The 22,682-nt window shown below is 37.0% G+C and overlaps 1 protein-coding gene across 1 annotated transcript in view; it reads right to left on the bottom strand.

Annotated features, from left to right (window-relative positions):
• Positions 1-433: 433 nt before the first annotated feature.
• Positions 434-22,682, bottom strand: part of Sec63 (translocation protein Sec63) — a 237,335-nt gene continuing 215,086 nt past the window's right edge. Inside the window, exons 18-19 of the mRNA XM_090379377.1 lie at positions 21,236-21,340; positions 434-872 (exon numbers count right to left, since the gene is read on the bottom strand). Coding sequence (XP_090235503.1) covers positions 726-872; positions 21,236-21,340 — 252 coding nt within the window. The 3' untranslated portion in view covers positions 434-725. The remainder of the gene's footprint in view (positions 873-21,235; positions 21,341-22,682) is intronic.

Raw genomic sequence — 22,682 nt, 5'->3', positions numbered from 1 at the left:
TCTATTACTATACAAGCTTTTGGAAAAGAAAACTAAAATACTTCCTCACTGATTTCTTAAATAAACTGTAAAAATCACTTTTCAGTGCAGAAGTAAACTTAAAATGCATGCCACTTCATTGGTCCACAATTTTATTATTAAAAAAAAAAAAAAAAAAAAAATTATATATGATAAACTTAATTTAATAAAAAAAATTAAAATAGGCTTCACCTGTATATGCTTCTGGAGAAATAGTCACTTTTTGCACTGTTCAATCAACTTTCAAACTAAGATAAATATATAAACAAATACCCAAATAAATATGTCTGAAATTTTAGAATGAAAAAAAAAAAAAAAAAAAAAAAAGGGAGAAGGGGGGGGGGGAGAGGATAATATAGAAATGTATTTAACATACATTGTTAATTAAAAAAAAAAAAGGCTATCTTCTGGCCAGTATAATACTATTCACAAAGAATATCAGATTACATAAAAATTATCATGAAAATGACATAATTGCCCACCTTATAAGTCTGTCGGCATCTTACATGGAGGACTCAACAAAAATAGAGAATTTTTACATAATAAACTAACATATCTTCTTTAATAAAGTAAAAATAAATCACTTTTGAGCAGTCATTTAAAAATCAGTTGTTACACATTTTCATTAGTCACTTTTACAATATATGCCTGGGCCATGAACTTAATTTACTGTATACACCCAATTGGGGCTATACTAGTTTAATGCTTCAATCATCTTCCTGTACATCATCATCATCGGTTGCCAAATCAGAATCTTCTATTGCACTTTCTTCAGCATCTGGCTCTTCCTCTTCTTCAGATGTATCCCACTGGACTTTTGTTAAATCAACTTCTTTAGCTTCCTTTACATCAAGCTGGAAATTTAAAACAGTAAAAATATGATAAGAACAAAATAATAATTAACATGGTATTTGAAATAAATGTCATCATGAATAAAACTGTACTATATCTGAAAAAAAAAAACCAAAAAAAAACTGCCATCTGTATAGAAATTAATGTAATTTATACAGACACATTACAATTAACTGTCTTTAAATTTGTTATATATCAACTCAAAAAATCCATATACAGTAAGTGCTGGTTATAGTAGCCACATCTGCAAATTGAATTTTGATTCTAATAAGCAAAAATTTACAAATATTATCAACAGGCTATAAAAGTTAAGATATAAAGCACAAAATTACACTTTATTACCAATTAAATGATAGGTGAAAATCAAATGATTATCTACAGGTTAGCAAAATAAAAGTAAATTTTTATTAATTAAGCATAACACTTTGTAATATGATTATAATTTAAAATACTGTAGTAACTTATTTTAGATTGCTTTAAATTATCATACCCTTATGTAATGGACATGGGATAGTATTAGATACTCCAGCTGAAGTTGCAGATTAACTCAACAGTTATTTTGCATCAATATTTACAGAAGAAAAACCCTTTACGTCAATGAGAAATTATAGGAGTAAAGTTGGGGGGGGGGACTGTAATTAATGACGTTGAAATTTCACATGTTTATTTTAATGAATAAACTTTTGAGCCTACAGGCCAATAAGGTCCTGAGGTTAATAACCTATACCCTGTAATCTTAAGGGAGATGGCAAGTGAGTGCATTGAACCATTGAGGCTAATTATGAGAGCATCAGTGGACTCAGGAGAAATTCCGTTGGATTGGAAAAGTGCCAATGTATCTCCAATACATAAGGGCGATTCTAAGAGTGAAGTGAGAAATTACCGGCCTGTTAGTCTAACTTCAGTAATAGGGAAAATCATAGAGACAGTGATCAAAGGGTGGAACTCAAGATCATTTAGATAGAAATGGAATTCTGAAGGATACCCAGCATGGTTTTGTAAAGGAAAAATCATATTAAACTAATCTATTTAGCTATTTTGACAGGGTCACTAAAGAGCTGGACTTAGGGAATAATTTCGTCACTGTTTATTTGGATTTCAGCAGAGCATTTGATTCAGTCCACATGAGCAAGCAGTTACTTTATTAGCTGGAACAGGTTGGAATAACAGGGAAAATCCTTAGATGGATGGCTTCGGGGCAGGAGGCAAAGGGTTGTGATAAAAGGTTATTCCTCTGATTGGGTTGATGTAAGAAGTGGGGTTCCCCAAGGATCAGTATTAGGACCACTGTTGTTTTCAATTTTCATAAATGAAATAGATGAAGGGATACAGGCCATGATGTCTAAATTTGCAGATGATGTAAAGATTGGTAGTGTAGTTAATGATCACTGCCAAGCAGAGCTTCTTCAGAGTGACCTAGATAGACTTCAGGAATGGTCTGTAAGTATGTTTTAGGATAGGGTTTTTTTGTTTCAGAAATAGTCAGAAAAATGGCAGCTATACTTTAATCCAGCAAAGTGTAAGGTATTGCACCTGGGGAACAGTAACCCCAAAATAACTTATACACTTGGCGGAGTTGAACTAAAGCAGGTAGTGGAGAAAAGGGCCTTGGGTATTATGATACAGCTAGACATGAAGTTCTCAGAGCATTATAGACTGGTTGCAAGGAAGGTCCATGGTGTCCTATCAATGATTTATCGAACAATTGCTAGTAGAGATAAAGATGTTACAATCCCATTATATAAGGCTATTGTTACACCACACCTAAAGAAAGACGTGCTTCTTGAATGGATGAGATTGGCAAAAGGGCATCCATATGAGGAAAGATTTCAAATACGTGGGTTGCAGAGCTTGGAAACTAGGCACCTTAGAGGAGACTTGATTTAGGTGCTTAAGGCTCTGAGAGGCATAAGCAAAATGAATGAGTATGAAATTTTCACAGTTATAAATGATTCTAGAACTAGGGACTGTAATTTCAAGTTACAGGGGGAGATGTGTAGACTGGATTGCAGGAAGTTTTTATTTTAGCTACAAGTTATAAATTACTGGAATAAGTTACCTAACCTAAGTGGTAGAGGTTGACTTTTGGGGAAATTCAAAGGTCAGCTGGATAATTACCTACAGGAAGAGGGAAACACATAGGTTGTCCATTTCCTTTTCTCTTATTATTATTTTATTTATTTTTTTTTTGTTATTTTATTTCATATTTTATTAATTTTGGCTGTTGCAGCATAAGCCATAGGCTTCCTTGCACCATGTGGCCATTGCTAATACTAAAATTATCACTACAAAGTCTATTTATAGATTTTTCAATATTGTCTATATTCACAATCACTTGCACCAGTTTCTTCCCATGCTCTCCTCAGGACGGCTATAGCTTCGTGATATTGTGGTTTTGTAACTGGAATTAGTTTGGGTTCGTTATTATCCTCCTCCTTGGTGAAATTATCAATAACAGACTGGGCAATTTCTTTATCTGTTAAAGCTGTAGTAACTTTTAGATCACAATCTATGCTCACCCAATCATTAAATTCCTGTTCGCCCATGTCTTCAGGCTTTTCAACATGATCAGTATCGTGACTTAGTTGACCATCATGAATAATTAATCCACATTTTTTGAAACAGTTGCTAATGCAGGGTTCGGAAATGTCATTCCAGACACTCAAATTCACTCTTTCTGTTCAGTGAAATTTTTTTTTTTTTGGTAGTAAAATTTAAAATAATAAAAAATGATAAGCTTCAATCAATAACAAAACACACGGCACACACGAATAGGAACTAATACGACACACGCAACTTTTTATGGAATAAAAAGTTTACAAAGTTTAGATATGGGAATGAAGAGCAGATTCTCAAAATTTATTTGTTTTTTATATGACTGAAGATTTCAGTGAAGAGGAAACACACTTCACCATAATAAAGTAAAATTAGACAGAATTCCAGCTATCGGTATTATTGCAAACGCAATAAGATCGAGTTTGCTACCCATTTATAACAGATTGTACAAACAAAAAGCCCAATAAACTGAAAACTGTAATTTTTTTTTTTTTTTTTTTTTTGTTTTTTGTTTTATGGTTGTGGCCACTAGACATGTGACCTCCAGAAATGTGTTTTAGAAAAATATCACAGTGTGTTCAAAATTGATTCTTATAATTGAAGATGTGATTCTAATAAACAATGAAAGTGTAGTGCCTTTTACTGGTTTCAATCGGTTCTTTGAAATTTGATGCTATAAAGCGGCTGATTCTAATAACCAGAGATCACTATAACTAGCACTTACTGTACTATGGGGTATATTGGGTACCCCAATTACTTTAACTACACTTACTTTACTGTTATGAATGGACTGATTAAACTAAATGCTGATGGCATCCTTACTTTTGCTCAGACAACACATTGGGGGAAGCCTAAATTTAAATGAGGAAGGATGGTTGTGGGATAGATGTGCAGAAAGCAATTCAGCCAGCTTTTTTTTATTGTTGGAAAAAATTTCTCTGGTGTTGTGGAAGGAAGTTTCAATAAATTTAAGAAAGATTTAGACAAATTACAATACACTGCATTTTCAAAAAAATTCACTGTTTTCTCAGAAAATCATGTTTCTGAATAATTTTTGTTTTGAAATAAATGAAATAATATAATGAAAGCAAACTTCTGTTTGCTTTCATTATGTCAGGTTTCTTCAAAAATCATGAAAATTAATTTGATTTTTCACAAATTTTTATTAATTTTGGCAGAATTTGTGCATTGATATTATGCTACTATTACTAGACTTTTATATTTAAATACATGTTGAAAACATTTAAAAAGGGCAGTGTGGTAAAGAGTCACTTAAACAGATCCTTCTACTTTACAGTCCCTTTTCAGCATCAAGCAGTAGCCAGCTATCATGTTGACATTCCACCTCCCCTGGTACGTCATCTCCATGTCTTTAATGTCCTGGCGAAACCTCTCACTCTGTTCTCACTAACACTTCCTAGATTTTCTGGGAAGCAGTCAATACAGTAGTGTAAAAAATGTACCTTGACTCATGTTACAGACCAGCTTCTTGAAGTTTGCCAACATATTTTCAACTATATTCTTGAAGTCTGGATCCTTGTTGTTCTCTAAGTTTTCAACAGACCTGAAGCCAATCCATGCCTGTTTTTCTCTTTTATTCATAGTTCCCTCAAATTCTTGGTCTTCCATTAGTTTAAGAATTTAAGGTTCAACAAAAATACCTTGTTTTACTAAATTCCATCAATCGCTCTTCTCTTGGGTAACACCAGTCAACACAAAATGTTACGAAAATACCCAAACTCGACTAATTTTATGCTGCTGAACACAAAAATCACATTAAAATTTGTCGTTTAGCTCTTGTTTTCGAATTACAGTTCGGGTCTCATATTAGCGAGTTACTCTACATTATCAACTTTGGCTCTTGGCAAAACACATTGCAACACTGCAGTTTCAGTACAACTGCACTCTTATCACGTGATTGGCAACTGTCGCCTCAAATGAGTCCAACTCTGTTGCAGTAATCCACAAATACGGCTGGGTACTGGGTGATTTGTTCTCAGTTAATGGTTGTTCTCTGTGAGATACCTACATTTTGTGCAGTGTGTTGTGTAAGGTTATGGAGTTGTATGTGGAGAAGGCAGCTCACATCTGGTGAGTATGGGCTTGGCACACCCAGGATCCTGAGCTGGATATCATCATTCTTCTTCTTGACGATTCCCTTCTACTTCTGACACTTGTTCTCTCTCTCAGGGTAATTCAGAATTTTTTTTTTTTTTTTTTTGGCTGGTGCAGCATAAGCCTCTTGCACCATATAGCTAATAATAAAAATAATAATAATAAAAAGTCATGTTAGCCTCTAGAAAGTATCCCTTAACTTGAGACAAAAAAGGCCTACTTCTCGTAACTTAGTGGAAAGTAGATGACCAGGACAAGAACTGGCCTCCACACAAATGCTGCACTACTTGTTCATCAAAACTCAATGCATTGGTGAATCGAAAGTGACATTTTATGCCTTTCGCAATGCCCATGATATGGAGGGAGCCAACTAATCATGTCACAGACTTTTACTTCTGTATGGTGCCTCCTATTAGAAAAGGGATGACAATGAAGAAAAAGTGGACAGTGACCTACCCAAATATACCATCTGCAATTCGTCTCGTGCCTCGTGGTGAAGTACTACATATTCCTGAACCACCCGACCGTTTTTCTGTACACTCTGATGAAGATGAAGACACTGATGAACATCAACTTGATATACACAAAGAAGTACAGCAGCCATCTATATCAAGGGATTCACCATTTTGTACAAACCTTTATCCTTCTGAACCACATAAGATCGCAGAAAGTGAGCTTAATGACCTCATCAGGCATCTCGAACTGCCACAGAATAAGGCAGAGCTTTTGGGCTCGAGGTTACAACAGCGGAAGTGACATTTCATACTTGAAATAAAGACTATGATAAATTCTATCAAACAGAAGGTGAACCTGTTTGTAAGGATGCTGAGGGTCTAATGGTAGCAACAAACATGAGGCATGTTTCTGAAGAATGCCGACTATTTATAGATGCTTCTAAGGTTAGCCTTAAGGCTGTGTTATTACACAATGGAAATATGCTGCCTTCAATACCTCTTGCATATGCCATCCACAAAAAAGAAAGATATGGAAACATGGAGAACATCCTCTTAGGTCTCTCAGAAGTATAAGTGGCAGATATGTGGTGATTTAAAGGTAATCGCCATTTTATTAGGACTACAAAATGGTTACACTAAGTATTGTTGCTTTCTGCGAGTGGGATAGTCGTGCCAAGAATGTGCACTACGAGAAGAAAGTTGACCTCAACAAAAATCTTTAACACCTGGAATAAAGGACGTAGTATTTGAATCTCTGGTAGATCCAAATGAAGTTTTACTTCCACCACTCCACATCAAACTGGGGCTCATGAAAAAATTTTGTGGAGACAGTACAGAGAAGACTAAGGCAGGTGTGTAGTAGTGGCATGTGATGCAAGAAAGCAAGTGTATGAACTTATGCAGCATCAGCCAAAAAAAAAACAAAAAAAAAACACACCATTCCCTCCAAATGCCTGTCCAGTTCCTCCTTAAATTTATTCAACCTATCAACTTCCACAGCGACAGATGGAAGTTTGTTCCAGCTATTAACACGCGCTGGCTAAAGGCAAATTTCCGCACATCTATTCTACAACTGTCTTTTCTTAATTTGAATTTATGCCCCTTTAGGTTCATAATCTGAACAAGTGGAAGGATCTCATCACAATTCAGCGTGCTCAGCCCATTCAAGGCTTTATACACAATCAGATGACCGCACAGGTGCCTAGTATCAAGCCACTGCAATTTGCAGAACTTAAGCCTCTCTTGGTAAGAGGATCCCTTCATTCCCCTCACCAATCTTGTTGCCCTTCTCTGTACATGTTCATGCAAATCGACATCCTTCCTAAAATGAGGCCTCCAGACCGTACGCAGTACTCAAGGCGTGGCCTGACTATTGCCTTATACAGAGGGACAATCACCTCCTTTTCCCTGCTAGCAAAATTCCTATATATCATTGACAAAACCCCATGACCTGCCCTGGCAGCCTGTCTGCATTGCTCAGAAAATTTCATATCTGACTGCACAATTACTCCCAGGTCTTTTTCGTTTTCTACCACCTTAAGTGTAGTACCACACAGTTGATACTTTTCTCTCGGGTTACTTCTACCCATATGCAGTGCATTTGTCAAGGTTAAACTTCAGTTGCCACTTCTTAGCCCATCTGCCCAAATTATCTAGATCCTGTTGCAGTAGCACACTGCCATTACTGTCATTAACAACCCTGCCAATATTTCTATCATCTGCAAACTTTGACATTAAGCCTGATATACCTTCATCAATATCATTGATGAATATACAAAACAACAGTGGACCCAACACCGAACCCTGTGGGACTCCACTAATAACATTAGTCCATGAAGAGCAGCACCCATTGATTACCACCCTCTGTCTTCTACCACTTAACCATCCTTTTATCCATTGTAGCAACTTACCCTTAATACCATTCTGCTCCAATTTGTAAAATAGTCTTCCATGCGCAACAGTGTCAAAAGCTTTCCTGAAATGCAAATATATGATATCAAAATTATTTTTTGAATCCAGTTCCTTTGTAGCCACATAATAGTATCCAATTAAATTTGTCAGACAAGACTTCCCATTAACAAACCCATGCTGTGTCTGAATTATTGCTGTAGTCTTGTCTAGATGATAATGCAATGCATCTTTAACCAGTGACTCCATTATTTTACCCGGAACAGAAGTTAAACTAACTGGTCTGTAATTATTCATGTCACCCTTCGATTCCCCTTTGTGAATTGGGGTTACATTTGCACATCTCCAGTCCGTGGGAACCTCACCTGAGTCCAAGGATGCTCTCATAATTATGGCTAAGGGTTTGTTAAGTTGCTTTGCCGCCTCCTTTAATATAACTGGATAGATCCCATCCACCCCAGGTGCTTTTCTTATGTTTAACTTCATCAATTTCTCCTCCACTTTGCTCTCAATTATTACCAAATCATTAAGTACCCTGCTACAATTTGATAACCTTCTGCCATTTTCAAACCTTAATTCCTCATGTGTGAATGTAGATGCAAAATACTCATTCAATTTGTTTGCTATCTGAGCAGGATCATCAACAGTCGAACCATCGATGTCAAGTGGACCAATCAGATTCATCCCCTTCCTTTTAGAGTTTATATAAGTAAAGAAATCCTTGCTGTTTTTCTTAGCATCTTTTGCCAAGGATTTCTTGTAATCTGCCTTCGCCTGCCTAACCTACTTTGTGACCTGATTACAGACTAGCTTATATCTGCCATAGGCTTCTGAGTCGCTTGAGAATTTATATGCATCCCATGCATTTTTATTATCTGTTACGAGTCTCATTAGTTCATTTGATAACCATTTAGGCCTAAACCTTGAACAATATTTCTTAATAGGTATGAAACTTTTAGTAGCATCCCCGATTAATTCCTTGAATGCTTCCCACTTAGAATTTACTGTTGGTAACATTGTCAGTTGATTCCACTATACAGAATTTAAAAACTGTCCGAGACCACTGTACTCACCTTTATGGAAGCAAAAACCCATTCCTTTACCCCTGATGGTAATTAAATCTTTAAATAAATCCCACATCAGTACACTGTGATCACTGCCACCTAGTGGTTCCTTTATCTGAAAATTCTTAATACACGAATGATCACTGCTGATAACCAGATCAAGAGTATTACTCTCTCTGGTTGCCTCTCGAACATGCTGCTGCAGAAAACAATCATCCAATAAATCCACAAAAGTCTGACTAGTGTGTGAATGACCAACCCACAAGTTCCAGTCAATATCTGGGAAGTTAAAATCCCCCATTATAAGACATTCCGATTTACTAGCCCACTCTATTTCCCTGTACAATTGTTCATTGTACTCATTCGAGTCATTAGGCCTATATAACACACTCCTACTCTTATTTTTGCTTTCACAGTGCTTATGTCACACCAAACTGACTCAACAGTGCACTGTTCATCTATATCAACTGGGTGCACTTCTTTTGATTTTATGTTTTTCTTAATTAACAGCATAACACCTCCTCCCTTCCTATCCTGTCTATTCTTTCTGTACATCCCAAATTCCAGTTCTGCATTGTCAACAGTGATAGTGAGAAATCAGCATGGAAAGCCTTTTGAAATGTTTCAGCTGATTTTCTAGGAAATGTTAAAGCTGGCAACTTGTGGAAGATCTCATTACTTCTTACGAAAAACTGGGGTGCAACATATCATTCAAGATGCATTTCTTGCACTTCCATCAAGACATTTCAGCAATAGAACAAAGATACAAAAGCAAATGGAGTGCCACCATGTTAGCCGATTATTGTTGGATGGTGAAAAGGGATGCTCCCGAAGTTGAATACAAGCGAAAGGGTCCAGTGGATTCTGATATATTCATAGCTACATTTTACTGCCATATAAATAAAAAATACCTTGTACATATATAAAATCTACTTTTTTTCAAAAACAAGATCAAATATGTCATTTTAAGCACTATTTCCATGTTTAGCATCCCAAAATGTATAAAGTAAATTTACTTTCATGCCCATAACAAGATATGACCCAAAATTTCTTGTTCAGTGTAATCGATGAAAATTTAGTACAAAGGTAGTTGAAGCAGGGACCTTCCCAAAATAAAGCTTTCACAAACTGTTTCATCAAACCCAATTTGATGTGCAAGGGTGGAAGGAGGATAGTTTTAGCATCTACCAGTGGTTTATGAACTAAGTTCTTTGATCTAGGCAATGAACTGCCCCTCTTTGGCCACACCTTGAGATCCCACTGCTTACTTCCTGCCTGTCCCACTGATACAAATTGTGCAGTCAGATATGAAGTTTTCTGAGCAATGCAGACAGGCTGCTAGGGCAGGTCATGGGATTTTGTCAATGATATATAGGAATTTTGCTAGCAGGGAAAAGGAGGTGATTATCCCTCTGTATAAGGCAATGGTCAGGCCACGCCTTGAGTACAGGTCTGGAGGCCTCATTTTAGGAAGGATGTAGATTTACTTGAGCGTGTACAGAGAAGGGCAACAAGATTGGTGAGGGGAATGAAGGGATGAAGAGGCTTAAGTTCTGCAAATTGCAGTGGCTGGAGACTAGGCACCTGTGCGGTCATCTGATTGTGTATAAAGCCTTGAATGGGCTCAGCACGCTGAATTGTGATGAGATCCTTCCACTTGTTCAGATTATGAACCTAAAGGGGCATAAATTCAAATTAAGAAAAGAGAGATGTAGATTAGATGTGCGGAAATTTGCCTTTAGCCAGCGGGTGGTTAATTGCTGGAACAAACTTCCATCTGTCGTCGTGGAAGTTGATAGGTTGAATAAATTTAAGGAGGAACTGGACAGGCATTTGGAGGCAATGGTGTGATTTTTTTTTTTTTTTTTGGCTGATGCTGCATAAGCTCATACACTTGCTTTCTTGCATCAAATGCCACTGCTACTACTACTACTACTACATTAAATAACCAAAAGTCGTCACAGTCATCACAGTGGTTTGTAGGCACCTGTCAAATCATGGGAACTGCAATTGGCATAACTTTCTTTGTACCATTTTTCCACAATCTCAATGCATCAACACAGGTTTATGCAGCCTTGCCTTTGCTTGAGGACTACATAACTTCCACAGATACATTCTACTCACTTTTCAGCACATGCCTGATACAACAACTTCAAAAATAAACTGAGCTCACACTGCATCATGGAGCTCTCAAGGTCAAGAAATAAATGAATGAAGGCAGTGTTATTAACCGTGTGAAGATTCAGTTTACAAATGAACTAAATTAACATTTACTCCCAACTGAATACATTCAATAATACAACTTGTGATGTGAACCTAAGTGACTTGTGAAAAATGGTATGCAAAAAAAAAAAAAAAGAAAAACATTTCTAAAATAAGTATAAAAAACTGAGTAACATTATTATTATTCATCAAAAACCATGAAGAGTGGTGTTAACAGAGAAAATCAGCAGCTGCGGGTAGTTTTATTTTTTTGGCTGATGCTGTATAAGTTTTCTTCCTTCCATCATTTATCACTACTAATATTAATAATACTACTGTATTTTATAAATACAGTAGTTGTAAACAGCACAAATTTTTAGTTCTTGCTAATGTCACACATTAACAAATAATCACAATTATTAGTTATTTTTTATGTTCTTTTAGGGCCACAGAAATTCTTAAAATGAAGCAGTTAATTATCAACATAATAGCATTAGCAGAGGCATATGATGCAAGAAAGCAAGCTTATATAGAATCAGCAAAGAGAGAGAGAGAGAAGGAAAAAAAAACTTCACACATCCATTCACTCTCCATACGTTTGTCTAGTTCTGCCTTGAACTTATTTAAGTTGTTGACCTTCACTACAACAGATGGAAGTTTGTTCTAGCTATCAACCACCCGCTGGCTAAAGGCAAATTTCTGCACATTTATTCTACAATTGTCTTTCCTCAATTTGAATTTATTTTATTTTTTTTTATGAGAACCCCAAACACGAGAGGTATTAGAACCTATAGTACTTAGTACAGTGCTTGGGTTGGAGGTTGAAAAGACGAAAGAAGATATTTGTTGACATTGGACTTGAACTTCTGTAGATTGTAATTTTCAGGAAATACGTATGAAGGAAGGTTGTTCCAGAAAACGGCAGTTGAATGAATAAATGAGGAAGATGAAAAGTTGGTTCTGTGGGTTTGAAGCTGGACAGTAAATGGATGTTGACTGGTGGCGGCATGTGTTCAGACTGTTTTCAAAGAGAGAGCGGGAATTATAGAAGCCAATTCAGAAGAACAGTGCCCATGGAAGTATCTGTAGAAGAGGCATGCAGCAGAAACAGTACGTCTATGAGAAAGCGAGTGGAGAGACTCTGTTAGAGATGAATCATTAATTAACCTAACTGCCCTCTTCTGAATGGAATCAAGAAGCCTGAGAGAGGTTTTGGGGGCACCACACCAGATGTGGGAACAATATTCCATGGCAGGGCGGATTTGCGATTTATACAGAGTGAGCAGCTGTTTGGAAGAAAAGTAACGCCGAGAGCGAAAGAGAAAACCAAGTTTTTTAGATGCAGAGGAAGCAATATCTGTAATGTGCTTGTGCCAAGAGAGATTAGAAGTCAGGGTAATCCCCAAAAGAGATATATCATTTTGCCTAGAAATCGGAGTGTCACTAAAGATAAGCATAGGAGCAGAAGAATCCTTTTTGCGAGATATAAGACAAGACTGAGTTTTAGAAGGGTTGAAATCAACTAAGTTGTCTTTGCCCCACTGGAGAATTACCTGAAGATCGGCATTTAAGGAATTGGCAGCAGATTTTCGAAAACTTGAAGCTGATTGAGCAGGACAAGGTTTCTCAAAATGGAAAGTTGAATGCAATGTGCTATCATCGGCAAAACTATGGATAGGATTTCCAGTCAATGGAAGAAGGTCATTGATATACAAGAGGAAAAGAGTGGGGGAAAGAACTGAACCTTGGGGGACACCGGCATTAGTGGAGAAGTTAGAAGACAGAGAGCCATCTACCATCACCCTCAGTGAGCGATCAGAGAGAAAACTGGATAACCAAATACTAAAAACAGTTGGCAAACCATAAGATGGAAGCTTGTTTAGAAGACCTTTATGCCAAACACGATCAAAAGCCTTTGAGATGTCAAGAGCAACTACTTGTGTTTCACCGAACCTTTCCATTGAATTAGTCCATAAATGGGTAACATAAGCCAGAATATCACCAGTGGATCGACACTGACGGAATCCATACTGGCGATCGTTGATCAGACGGAAGGTTTCTAGGTAGTTTAAGAGTTGCCGGTTAATTGATTTCTCCATTACTTTAGAAAGAGTAGAAGTAATTGCAATGGGACGATAATTGGATGGGAGGGATTTGTCACCCTTTTTAGGAACTGGCTGGATATGAGCAAATTTCCAAGCAGAAGGAAAAACACCTTTGGAATAAGAAAGTGAAAAAAGGCGGCAAAGAATAGGAGTAAGTTCGGGAGCACAGGTTTTGAGAACAAGTGGAGAAATACCATGAGGACCTGGAGCTTTCTTAGCATCAAGATTCATCAAAATCCTTCTGATATCCTTTTGACGGAAGACCACAGAAGGCATTGAATGGAGTGTGTTAGAAATGGTGGGAGGTGTTTTACCAAGATCATTAATACATGAGCTGGAAGAAAAATTGGATGCTAGCAGGTCAGCTTTATCCTTGGCTGAAGTGACAACAGAACCATCAGGTTTGGACAGAGGTGGGAGCAGAGATGGACAAAAGTTGCGGCCAATAGCTTTGGCAAGAGACCAGAATGCTTGGCTACCCCTCAGGTGAGTAATCTGAGCAAGAGGAAGAATTCCTTCAGCACTGAGCTTGCTCAAACCATTCAAGCCCTTATACACCTCAATTAGATAACCTAGTCTCCAGAAGCTGCAATTTGCAGAACGTAAGCCTTTCTTGGCAACAGCAAAGCTTTGTTTGTTTGTTTGTTTGTTATTTGGTTTTTTTAGGAGCATTAGCAACTAAGGCCATATTGCTCCGGGATATGCGGTGGTCATTCCTTGACCTTTCCGCATACTCCGTATTTGGTGGTGACGGGCTCGAACCCCGGTCTAATCAAGAAGCATGTGCTACGCACTGCTGCTCCTTCCCACCTGGCTACGGAGGCGCCCAGCAGCAAAGCTTTGTTCCACTCACCAACTCGTTCCAGCAGCTCAACAGCCTTCCTACAATGAGGCCTCCAGATTTGTATATAGTACTCAAGGTGTGGCCTGACCATTGCCTTACACAAGGAGACAATCACCTTATCCCTGCTAGCAAAATTCCTGTATATCACTGACAAGACACCATGAGCTACTCTTACAGCCTATCTCCACTGCTCAGAAAACTTCATATTTGACTGCACAATTACCCCCAGGTCCTTTCCGTTCTCCACAACCTTGAATGTTGTACCACCCAGTTGATATGTTACTGTGGGGTTACTGCAATGTTAAAATTCAGTTGCCACCTCTCAGCCCATGTGCTCAACTTTACCAGATCCTATTACAGTAACATACTATCATATAGTCGTTAACAACCCTGCCAACCTTCGTATTGTCGGCAAATTTAGACATTAACCCTGATATACCTTCAATATCATTGATAAATACAGAAAACAACAATGGGCCCAACACTGAACCCTGGGGGGTTCCACTAATAACATTAGTCCACGAATAGAATAACAGTCTTGTCTAGATGATCCTGCATTGCTTCCTTTACCATAGTCTCCATAAATTTCCCCTGGAACAGAAGTTAAACTAACAAGTCTGTAATTACTCATGTTACCCTTTGTGAATTGGGGACACATTTGCATATCTCCAGTCCACAGAGACCTTCCCCTGAGTTCAAGGAAGCTGTCATAATTATGGCTAAGGGTTTGCTAACTTTCTTTGCTGCTTCCTTTAATATAACTGGATAGATCCCATCCACAACACGATCCTTTATGTTCAATTTCAACAATTTCTCCTCCACTTTGCTGTCAGTTATTACAAAATCACTGATAGCTCACTGGCAAAGTTTGATAAACTTCTGGCATTCACCCCCCCCCCCCCCCCCCGAATAACTCCTCATGTGTGAATACAGATGCAAAATACTCATTCAGTTTGTCATCTACCCCAGCAGGTGCATCAACAATCATAACATTGATGTCAAGTGGACCAATCTGATTCATCCCCTTCCTTCCAGAGTTTACAAAAGTAAAGAAGACTTTACTGTTTTTCTTTGAATCGTTTGCCAAAGATTTCTTGTAATCTGCCTTTGTTTGCCTAATGTCCTTTGTGACTTGATTACAGACTACCTTATATCAACCATAGGCATCTATATCTCCTGATAATTTATATGCATCCCGTGCATTTTTCTTCTCTGCCACAAGTCTTGCTAGGTAGTCTGACATCCATTTAGGCCTAAACCTTGAGCAGTATTTCTTAATTGGTATGAAAAGCCTAGTAGCTTCCAAGATTAATTCCTGGAATGATTCCCATTTAGGATTTGCTGTTGGTAACATCATCAGTTGGTCCCACTGTATAGAATTTAAAAAAATCTCCAAGACCACTGTAGTCACCTTTACGAAAGCAAAACAACCTTCCCTTTAACTCCTGATGGTAGTTGCATCTTGAAGCAAATCCCACATTGTGATCACTGCCACCTATATATGCAGATTTTTAATGCATGAAGAATCAGTGTTGATCTGATTATCAGATCAAGAGTATTACTTCCTCTGGTTGCCTCTCGAACATGCTGCTGTAGAAAATAATCATCCAATAAATCCACAAAAGTCTTGCTAGCATGTGAGTGATCAACCCACAAGTTCCAGTCTATATATGAGAAGTTAAAATCCCCCATTATAAGACAATCTGATTTACTGGCCTACTCTATTTCTTTGTTCATTGTACTCATCAGTCATTAAGCCTATAACACATTCCTAATCTCAATCTGGTTTTCCCAGTGCTTAATGTCACCAGGATGCACTTCCTTAGATTTTGTGTTTCTTAACTAACAGCAACACTGCTCCTCCCTTTCTATCCTTTCTGTACATACTGTACTCCCCAAATTCCAATTCTGCATTCCTTATCTCTCCGTGACACCATGTCTCTGATATCCCAACATCAGCCTTTGATATCTTCACCAGCACCTCAAATTCAAGTTTATTTACTATACTCCTGTCATTGGTGTACTTGCAAGTATACATGCACCTGTTCTTATTCTTAGTTACCCTAACAAAAAACAATGTATTTACTTGTTTCATGACTCCCAGCAGCTCTTGAAATCCCCAGTACCTCACTTTCCAGGCTGCTGCTCATTCCAATAGAAGCTGTGCAAGAATCACTTTCACCTCTACCTGCGGCTACTGTTAATCTATTAGTCTATGAATCCGCCCCAAAGCTAGCAGTTTTCCGACCCATTTAGCACTGCCTCAACAGCATCAACAAATATTCTTGCACCCTTTTTATTTAAGTGTATCACATCCCGGTAGAAACAATCTGTCCTGTTAAAGGGTCCGCAATTACAGTTCCAGAATTGTGGACCCTTTCAAATTTAATCCTAACTTGCGACTTTTTTTTCAACAGTGACCTGTACTTGTTAAGTAAGGCCACAGATCTCCTACTCTTAATGTCATTAGTGTCAAGGTGCACAACAATATCACCCTTTGTGCCCTTAAAAGATGATATCTGCTCAACAATGTCATCAACTTTTGCCCCTGGTCCTATTCCACCTATCTTTTTTGCACAATATATTTCCCATCTACCTGACAATTGAGTCACCAACAGTAACTAGCTCATGTGGGACCAGTGCATTCTGCCCTGAAGGTTGCCGCTGTGTTGCCTGATGCATAAGAGTGAGCTCTGGCATTGAGTTGGGCAGCTGAGAGTTTGATTCCCCCCCCCCATTTCAGTTCCTTCAAGGGCATCTGCCCTAGTCTTCAAACTCTCATAGAAGCCCATCAGAATGCCGAGTTGACATCTAATTTCTTGATACTCTGTGCACATAGCACACACACAAAGACATCCTCCTCAGCTAGATCATGTCCTGTTCCAGATAGGTCTGCAAACATTTCACAAGTTGCACATTTTTTTAGGCTGTGATGCATTAGAGAATTGTCCCTTTGGTTCTCCCCCCAAGCCACAGCACTACCGCTACTTTGTGCACGTTGCTTTGCTGCTCTAGTCTGAAGCATGATTTCCGTTAAATATGATGAAATCAATTAATAATGAAATTAATAAGGTTACTTAATTTAATCGATTAATTTACTATACTCGACTATACAATACTATACTAAGCTAAGCTAATGCAGTAATAAGTATTCCGCTTTTACCTTATAAGTAGTTTTACCTTATACTTTAGCTATCAAGTTCAAGATATACGCTATACTCTAATTTAAGCCAAAATCTGGTACAAGTAGCGAGTTGTAACTTACAAATTCACTATATCCTTAGCTAAATAAAAAAGATATGTGCCCAAAAAATGATTAAAACATTCAAAATGCTTATTACAATTAAAACCCTACTACTCTTCTGCTCTACTGGTTATGCCACGATGTTCCAGCCAAAACCCTGGTACAAGTAGCGAGTTATAACTTACAAATTCACTAGCTAAATTTAAAAATATGTTAACGAACACCACTAAGCCTATTTAATCTTTGTAAAACAAAAATTAATACTTTAACTAATCAAAAATACAATAAAATGCCATTAAAGGCAGCCTCAATAAAAATTTAATGAAAAGAACAAAACTCACTGTTACTGCAAAGTGATAATGTGTTGCCTATTAATATTTGTGAAATCGTTGGAACCATAACTGACATTCAGCCTCTCTGTCTCAAATTATTTGGTACTATGTGAATTTAAAATAATATGAATTACACATCAATTGTTTAAAAAAGTCTGTTTTTTTAATAAGCAAGCTTTTCTATAATGGGGAATTTTGTGATTTCTGATGTATATGGTTAGCTCTGTGATTGAATAAACAATTACAGTTCCAGAATTAAAAATGGTTATTTCAAATGCAGTTTGGCAAGAGAGGTAGCCACCTTATGTTTATGGAGGTTTTATTTTTTACTCCCCCCCCCTTTTTTTTTGTTGTCATATTTTAATCTTTCCTCCAAACATAAGTTTGCATAGAAACACTGTTTTGGTACATGAGATTAATTTTTTCTTTCTCTTTCAGCTCATGTACATATGACTGGCTTGTTAATTCAGCCTGTAATTCTATATAATTTTTTTTTTTTTTTTTTTAGGTTCTTAACATTCTTTTAATTTCTCATTCTCTACTCCCCTATTAGGCTCGGCACCTTGTGTTATTTACTTCTCCATATTTTTGTATTTTTTATTAATTACTTCTAATTTTATCATTATATATATATATAGCCAGTGTTTTTATTTATATATATAAATAAAAACACTGGCTTTAAAATCTGAGGGACCGCCTAATATTTTTGTTAAAATCCACTGCTTTTTCACACAACAAACGTCTGGAAATGGGTTCTTCTAAACTTCACCTCTGTGTGAACCACAAATAAACAGCATCTTCGATGCTGTTTATTTGTTGAACAACTAATGACCCGTACCACATGTACCCATACCACATGAGAACAACTAATGACCCGTACCACAAATAAACAGCATCTTCGATGCTGTTTATTTGTGGTACAGGTCATTAGTTGTTCTCATGGTTTTTTTTTTTTGGTATCATCATCTGAATCAAGTTTCAGTGCAAACTTTAAAAATTTTTCCTTGTTGTTTTTAAGGTGTGTTACAGTCAACTTTCCAACCTCATAAAATTTTGCTAACGAAGACCCACTTTCTCCCTTTGAAAGAAGAATTCTTTATTGTATACAGAAGGCACATTGCTGTACACAACTCCCTTCACAGCTATAAGCTGGGGTTTCATATAAAAGGAATAACACAACATAATAAACAAAGATGAAAAAGATAAAAAAAAAAAAAAAAAAAACCAACATTACGACAAAAGAAAGGTTTGAACACCGGAGTGATGGACAGGTCCTCGGCAGCAGGTTCTAATGTCCTCTGACGTGGTCCCGAGAAGGAAGTCGATGGGAGTACATTCTGCCTATATTTCTTATCGACTGTGAACTTGTAAAGGTTGTCATCCAAGGAATGTATGTACTGCAGCATTTGCACAGGCAAGAACCGATCGGATAATTTTAACTGGTTTGGCGTCGCCTGAAGGTTTGGATTGGCCCTAAGGCTTGGGACCAGGATCCTTCATCCACAGTTATCCCAGAAGTCTGGTTCAGAAATAATGTCAACCATCATTTTGACGGCAAAGATGAGTCTTCTCTCGTGAATGATCGCAGGAAGACATCTGATGCTGATAGCTGCCGCCATCTGGGTGGTCCTTGGTGCAGGGGGAAGCTGAAATTTCCATATGGCCCACTTCAATAGCAGAATTCCTCCACGAAAATCCATCTAAGATGCATCGTAGCAGTTGAAGTCCAGACTTCAGCGCCATAGAGTATGACCAGATGTGCATGTCTTAATGTATCTACAACCAACAGCCTGGTCATGGAAGTGCATAAGTTGTTGTTTAAGCAACCACCAAGGTCAACAGAACTTTATTTGCAGGTGGTCTATGTGTGGTAGAAAGGAGAGCTTTTGGTCAAAAATAATGCCCAGATCAGTATATTGTTGGACAGCAGAAATCGCGGATCTTCTTGAAATGGGTTGCACTATTGTTGGGTTCCATTTGAGCAAGAAAGTCAGCTCGACTTCTCAGAATTGATATGAAGACCGAAACCAGGGAGGAAGGCCTCAAGGTTCCTGAAGGATTAATGCATTGATGTAGTCAGCAGGGTCTCCAGGGTAGATGGGAGTGAACAATTTTATGTCATCAACAAAGGTGATGACATCAGTTTGGCCAGTCAAGAATGGCAAGAGAACACGATTCCAGACAGGACCTTGCCTTATGGGACGCCAGCTGTAATAGTCCTGGTGTAGTGCAAATTGCCATTCCAAACAATTACAGTCCTGTTCTCAAGCGTTGTCTAAATACACCAGAGCAAGTCTCCACCAATGAGGTAATATTCACATGGTAGCCTTGCCAACGTGTGAACCAATATAGAATCAAATGCTGCTTGGAGGTTGATATACGTAATGGTGATTTCCAAACAGTGCTCAAATGCCTCAAGGATCTTTGCTAGTGGTGGTGACTAAATTTGTGGTGGTGGATCTTGACCAGGTAGCATAGTCGATCTGCAATAGCTGTTGTGGCATAATTTGGGTGATTAACACTCTCAGAAGAGATTTCTCAAAGGGCTTTAATAGGCTTGATGCAGAAGAAATTGGATGGAAGTGACTGGGCTGAGAAGCAGAGCGTATCGGCTGCAGTGGTCTTACTAAGTAGCATGCCACATAGGAGGGAAAATTTTTTGATAAAGGATCTTGTTAAATAATGACAGGATAGGATCAACAACAAATGTACTGGGGCATTTCAGCAGAAACTGAGGAATCCCATCATCACCGGATGTGGCCGTAGGTGATGAGCTATTTATTGTGTCGAAAATTTCTCCTTCCTTTTAAAAGACGAAGGAAACTACAGTGCGGTAAAATAAAACTGCGTAAAAACTGTGTTCAGAATCTTTTTACTCTATATCTCACTTGTGAGTATCGTGTTAGATGCAATTTATGCATGCCCATGTTCTTTGTTATTGATTGACGCTTATCATTTTTTACTGTTTTAGCTTTCAAAATCCCCCGAAAAAGATTAGTGAACAGAAATATCAGATTACAAAGTGTTGTTTAGTTAGTACTGTATGTATATTAATTAAGCTATGCACTTAAGCGTAAATTTATTTTTATTTTACTAACCTGTGCTAATATTTTCCTGATTTTCAAGTATCATTTAATTTTGTTAATTGGTAAGAAAAAAAAAAAAAAAAAAAAAAAAAAAAGGTAAATTTGTGCTTTATATCTTCATTTTTATAGCCTGTGGAAAATATTCCTCCGATTTTCGCTTATTAGAATTGCCGTTTAATAAAATCAAAATTTAATTCGCCAAGGTGATCACAATACCTGGCGCTTACTATAATTATTTTATGGCACCAGCATAAAAAAAATAAATAAATGCTGGCTTGTTCAGATTATTGATGCTCTACTATATATATACACACACAAATCAAAAGCATTGATTCTATATGCATGTGTCAACTTTCAGTATATTTACTGGAAGTATTTTAAGAATAAGTTATTAATTTTAAACAGTCTTTATTTCATAATTTATACTTCTAACATATCCTTACTTATTACTTACCTTGATTGGCTTTGTAATATCAAAATCTATATAGGAATCACTGCGTACGATTACAGAATAAGTATATATTCCGGGCTTTGGTGGGGCAGTGAATTTTAGTTCCACCTTTAAATGAAAACTTAATTGAATACAATGATAATATAAAAATGAAATTTAGTGAACTAACTGGTATAAATAGAACAATTCAACAAGGCAGTTAATTAAAGATTAAAAAAAGAGATAAGTGTACAGAATGAAATATCACAGAAAAAAATTGTAGTATAAAGAACAATAATAGATCAATTAGAGGTATGCTACACATGGTAACTCACTGTGAAGGCAGTCACAATATGAGATAATCAAATCTATGTCTTTACACTACTTATGTAATTTTTCATTATGAGTTCACTATGGTATATTTACACAGATATTTTATAGTGTATATATATCTCATATTGTGAATACCTTCATAAGTTACCATGATGTTGCACTACCTCGAATAAATAATGCTTCACCACAGAAGAAGAATACCGTTATTTATTCTAGGCAGATAATTTATTTATTCATATAACGCTTCACCATAGGAGAAGACTATTGTTATTTATTCTCGGCGGATGCCATTTATTTATTCAAGGTAGTGCAATATCAAGGTAACTTGTTGTGAAGGCATTCACAAAATGAGATATACTTAAATGATGCCAATTTTAACTACTTAGTAGTTAACTGCATGCAGACATGATGTAATTACAGTAACTTGTATGTAAGTTAACTTCTCACAACCTGAGGCTAGAGTCCTAAATTTGCATTGTAATTTAAATTACTTTACATTAATTAGGCATCTCTCATATTGTGGAGTTATACTTTGCAACTGGGTTGTTATCATTGCAACACCAGGGCACCTACCCACCCAAGGAGCCAATAAGCTCAGAAATGGTGCCGCATGGGTGGTGGTATCCGCCGAGAATAAATAACAATATTCTCCTATGGGGAAGCATTATTTATTCAAGGTAGTACAATATCAAGGTAACTCGTTGAGAAGGTATTCACAATATGAGATGTATTTAAATAATGCCAATTTTAACCACTTAATTGTCAGCTGCATACAGAAATGACGTAATTACACTAACCTGTACATAAAAAGCAACTTGTAACGTATTTCGCTGGTTAACCTATATGAAGTCTTTCTAACATTTATTTTATTTATTTATTATATTTTTTTGCTTATTAAAAAAAATTAGTCTACAATATTGAATAAAGGTGAAAAACACTGTACACAAAATCCCATATGCAAATTTTAGTCACTTAATGTATAAATTAATCCCAAAAGGAGAAAACCACTTATACTAAGAAGTCAGAAAATGCCATCCTACTTAAAATCAAACCACTAAACAGATAGTACTTGACAGTAGGTCAGAGAAATGAAATATAACTGAATGGAAAAACTGATTCTCCCAATTTTGCAGGCTTC

The sequence above is a fragment of the Mastigoproctus giganteus genome, chromosome 8, assembly GCF_048544385.1.
Source record: "Mastigoproctus giganteus isolate SK-2022 chromosome 8, ASM4854438v1, whole genome shotgun sequence".
Classification (NCBI taxonomy): Eukaryota; Metazoa; Arthropoda; class Arachnida; order Uropygi; family Thelyphonidae; genus Mastigoproctus; species Mastigoproctus giganteus.
This window is presented reverse-complemented; position numbering and strand designations above follow the sequence as displayed.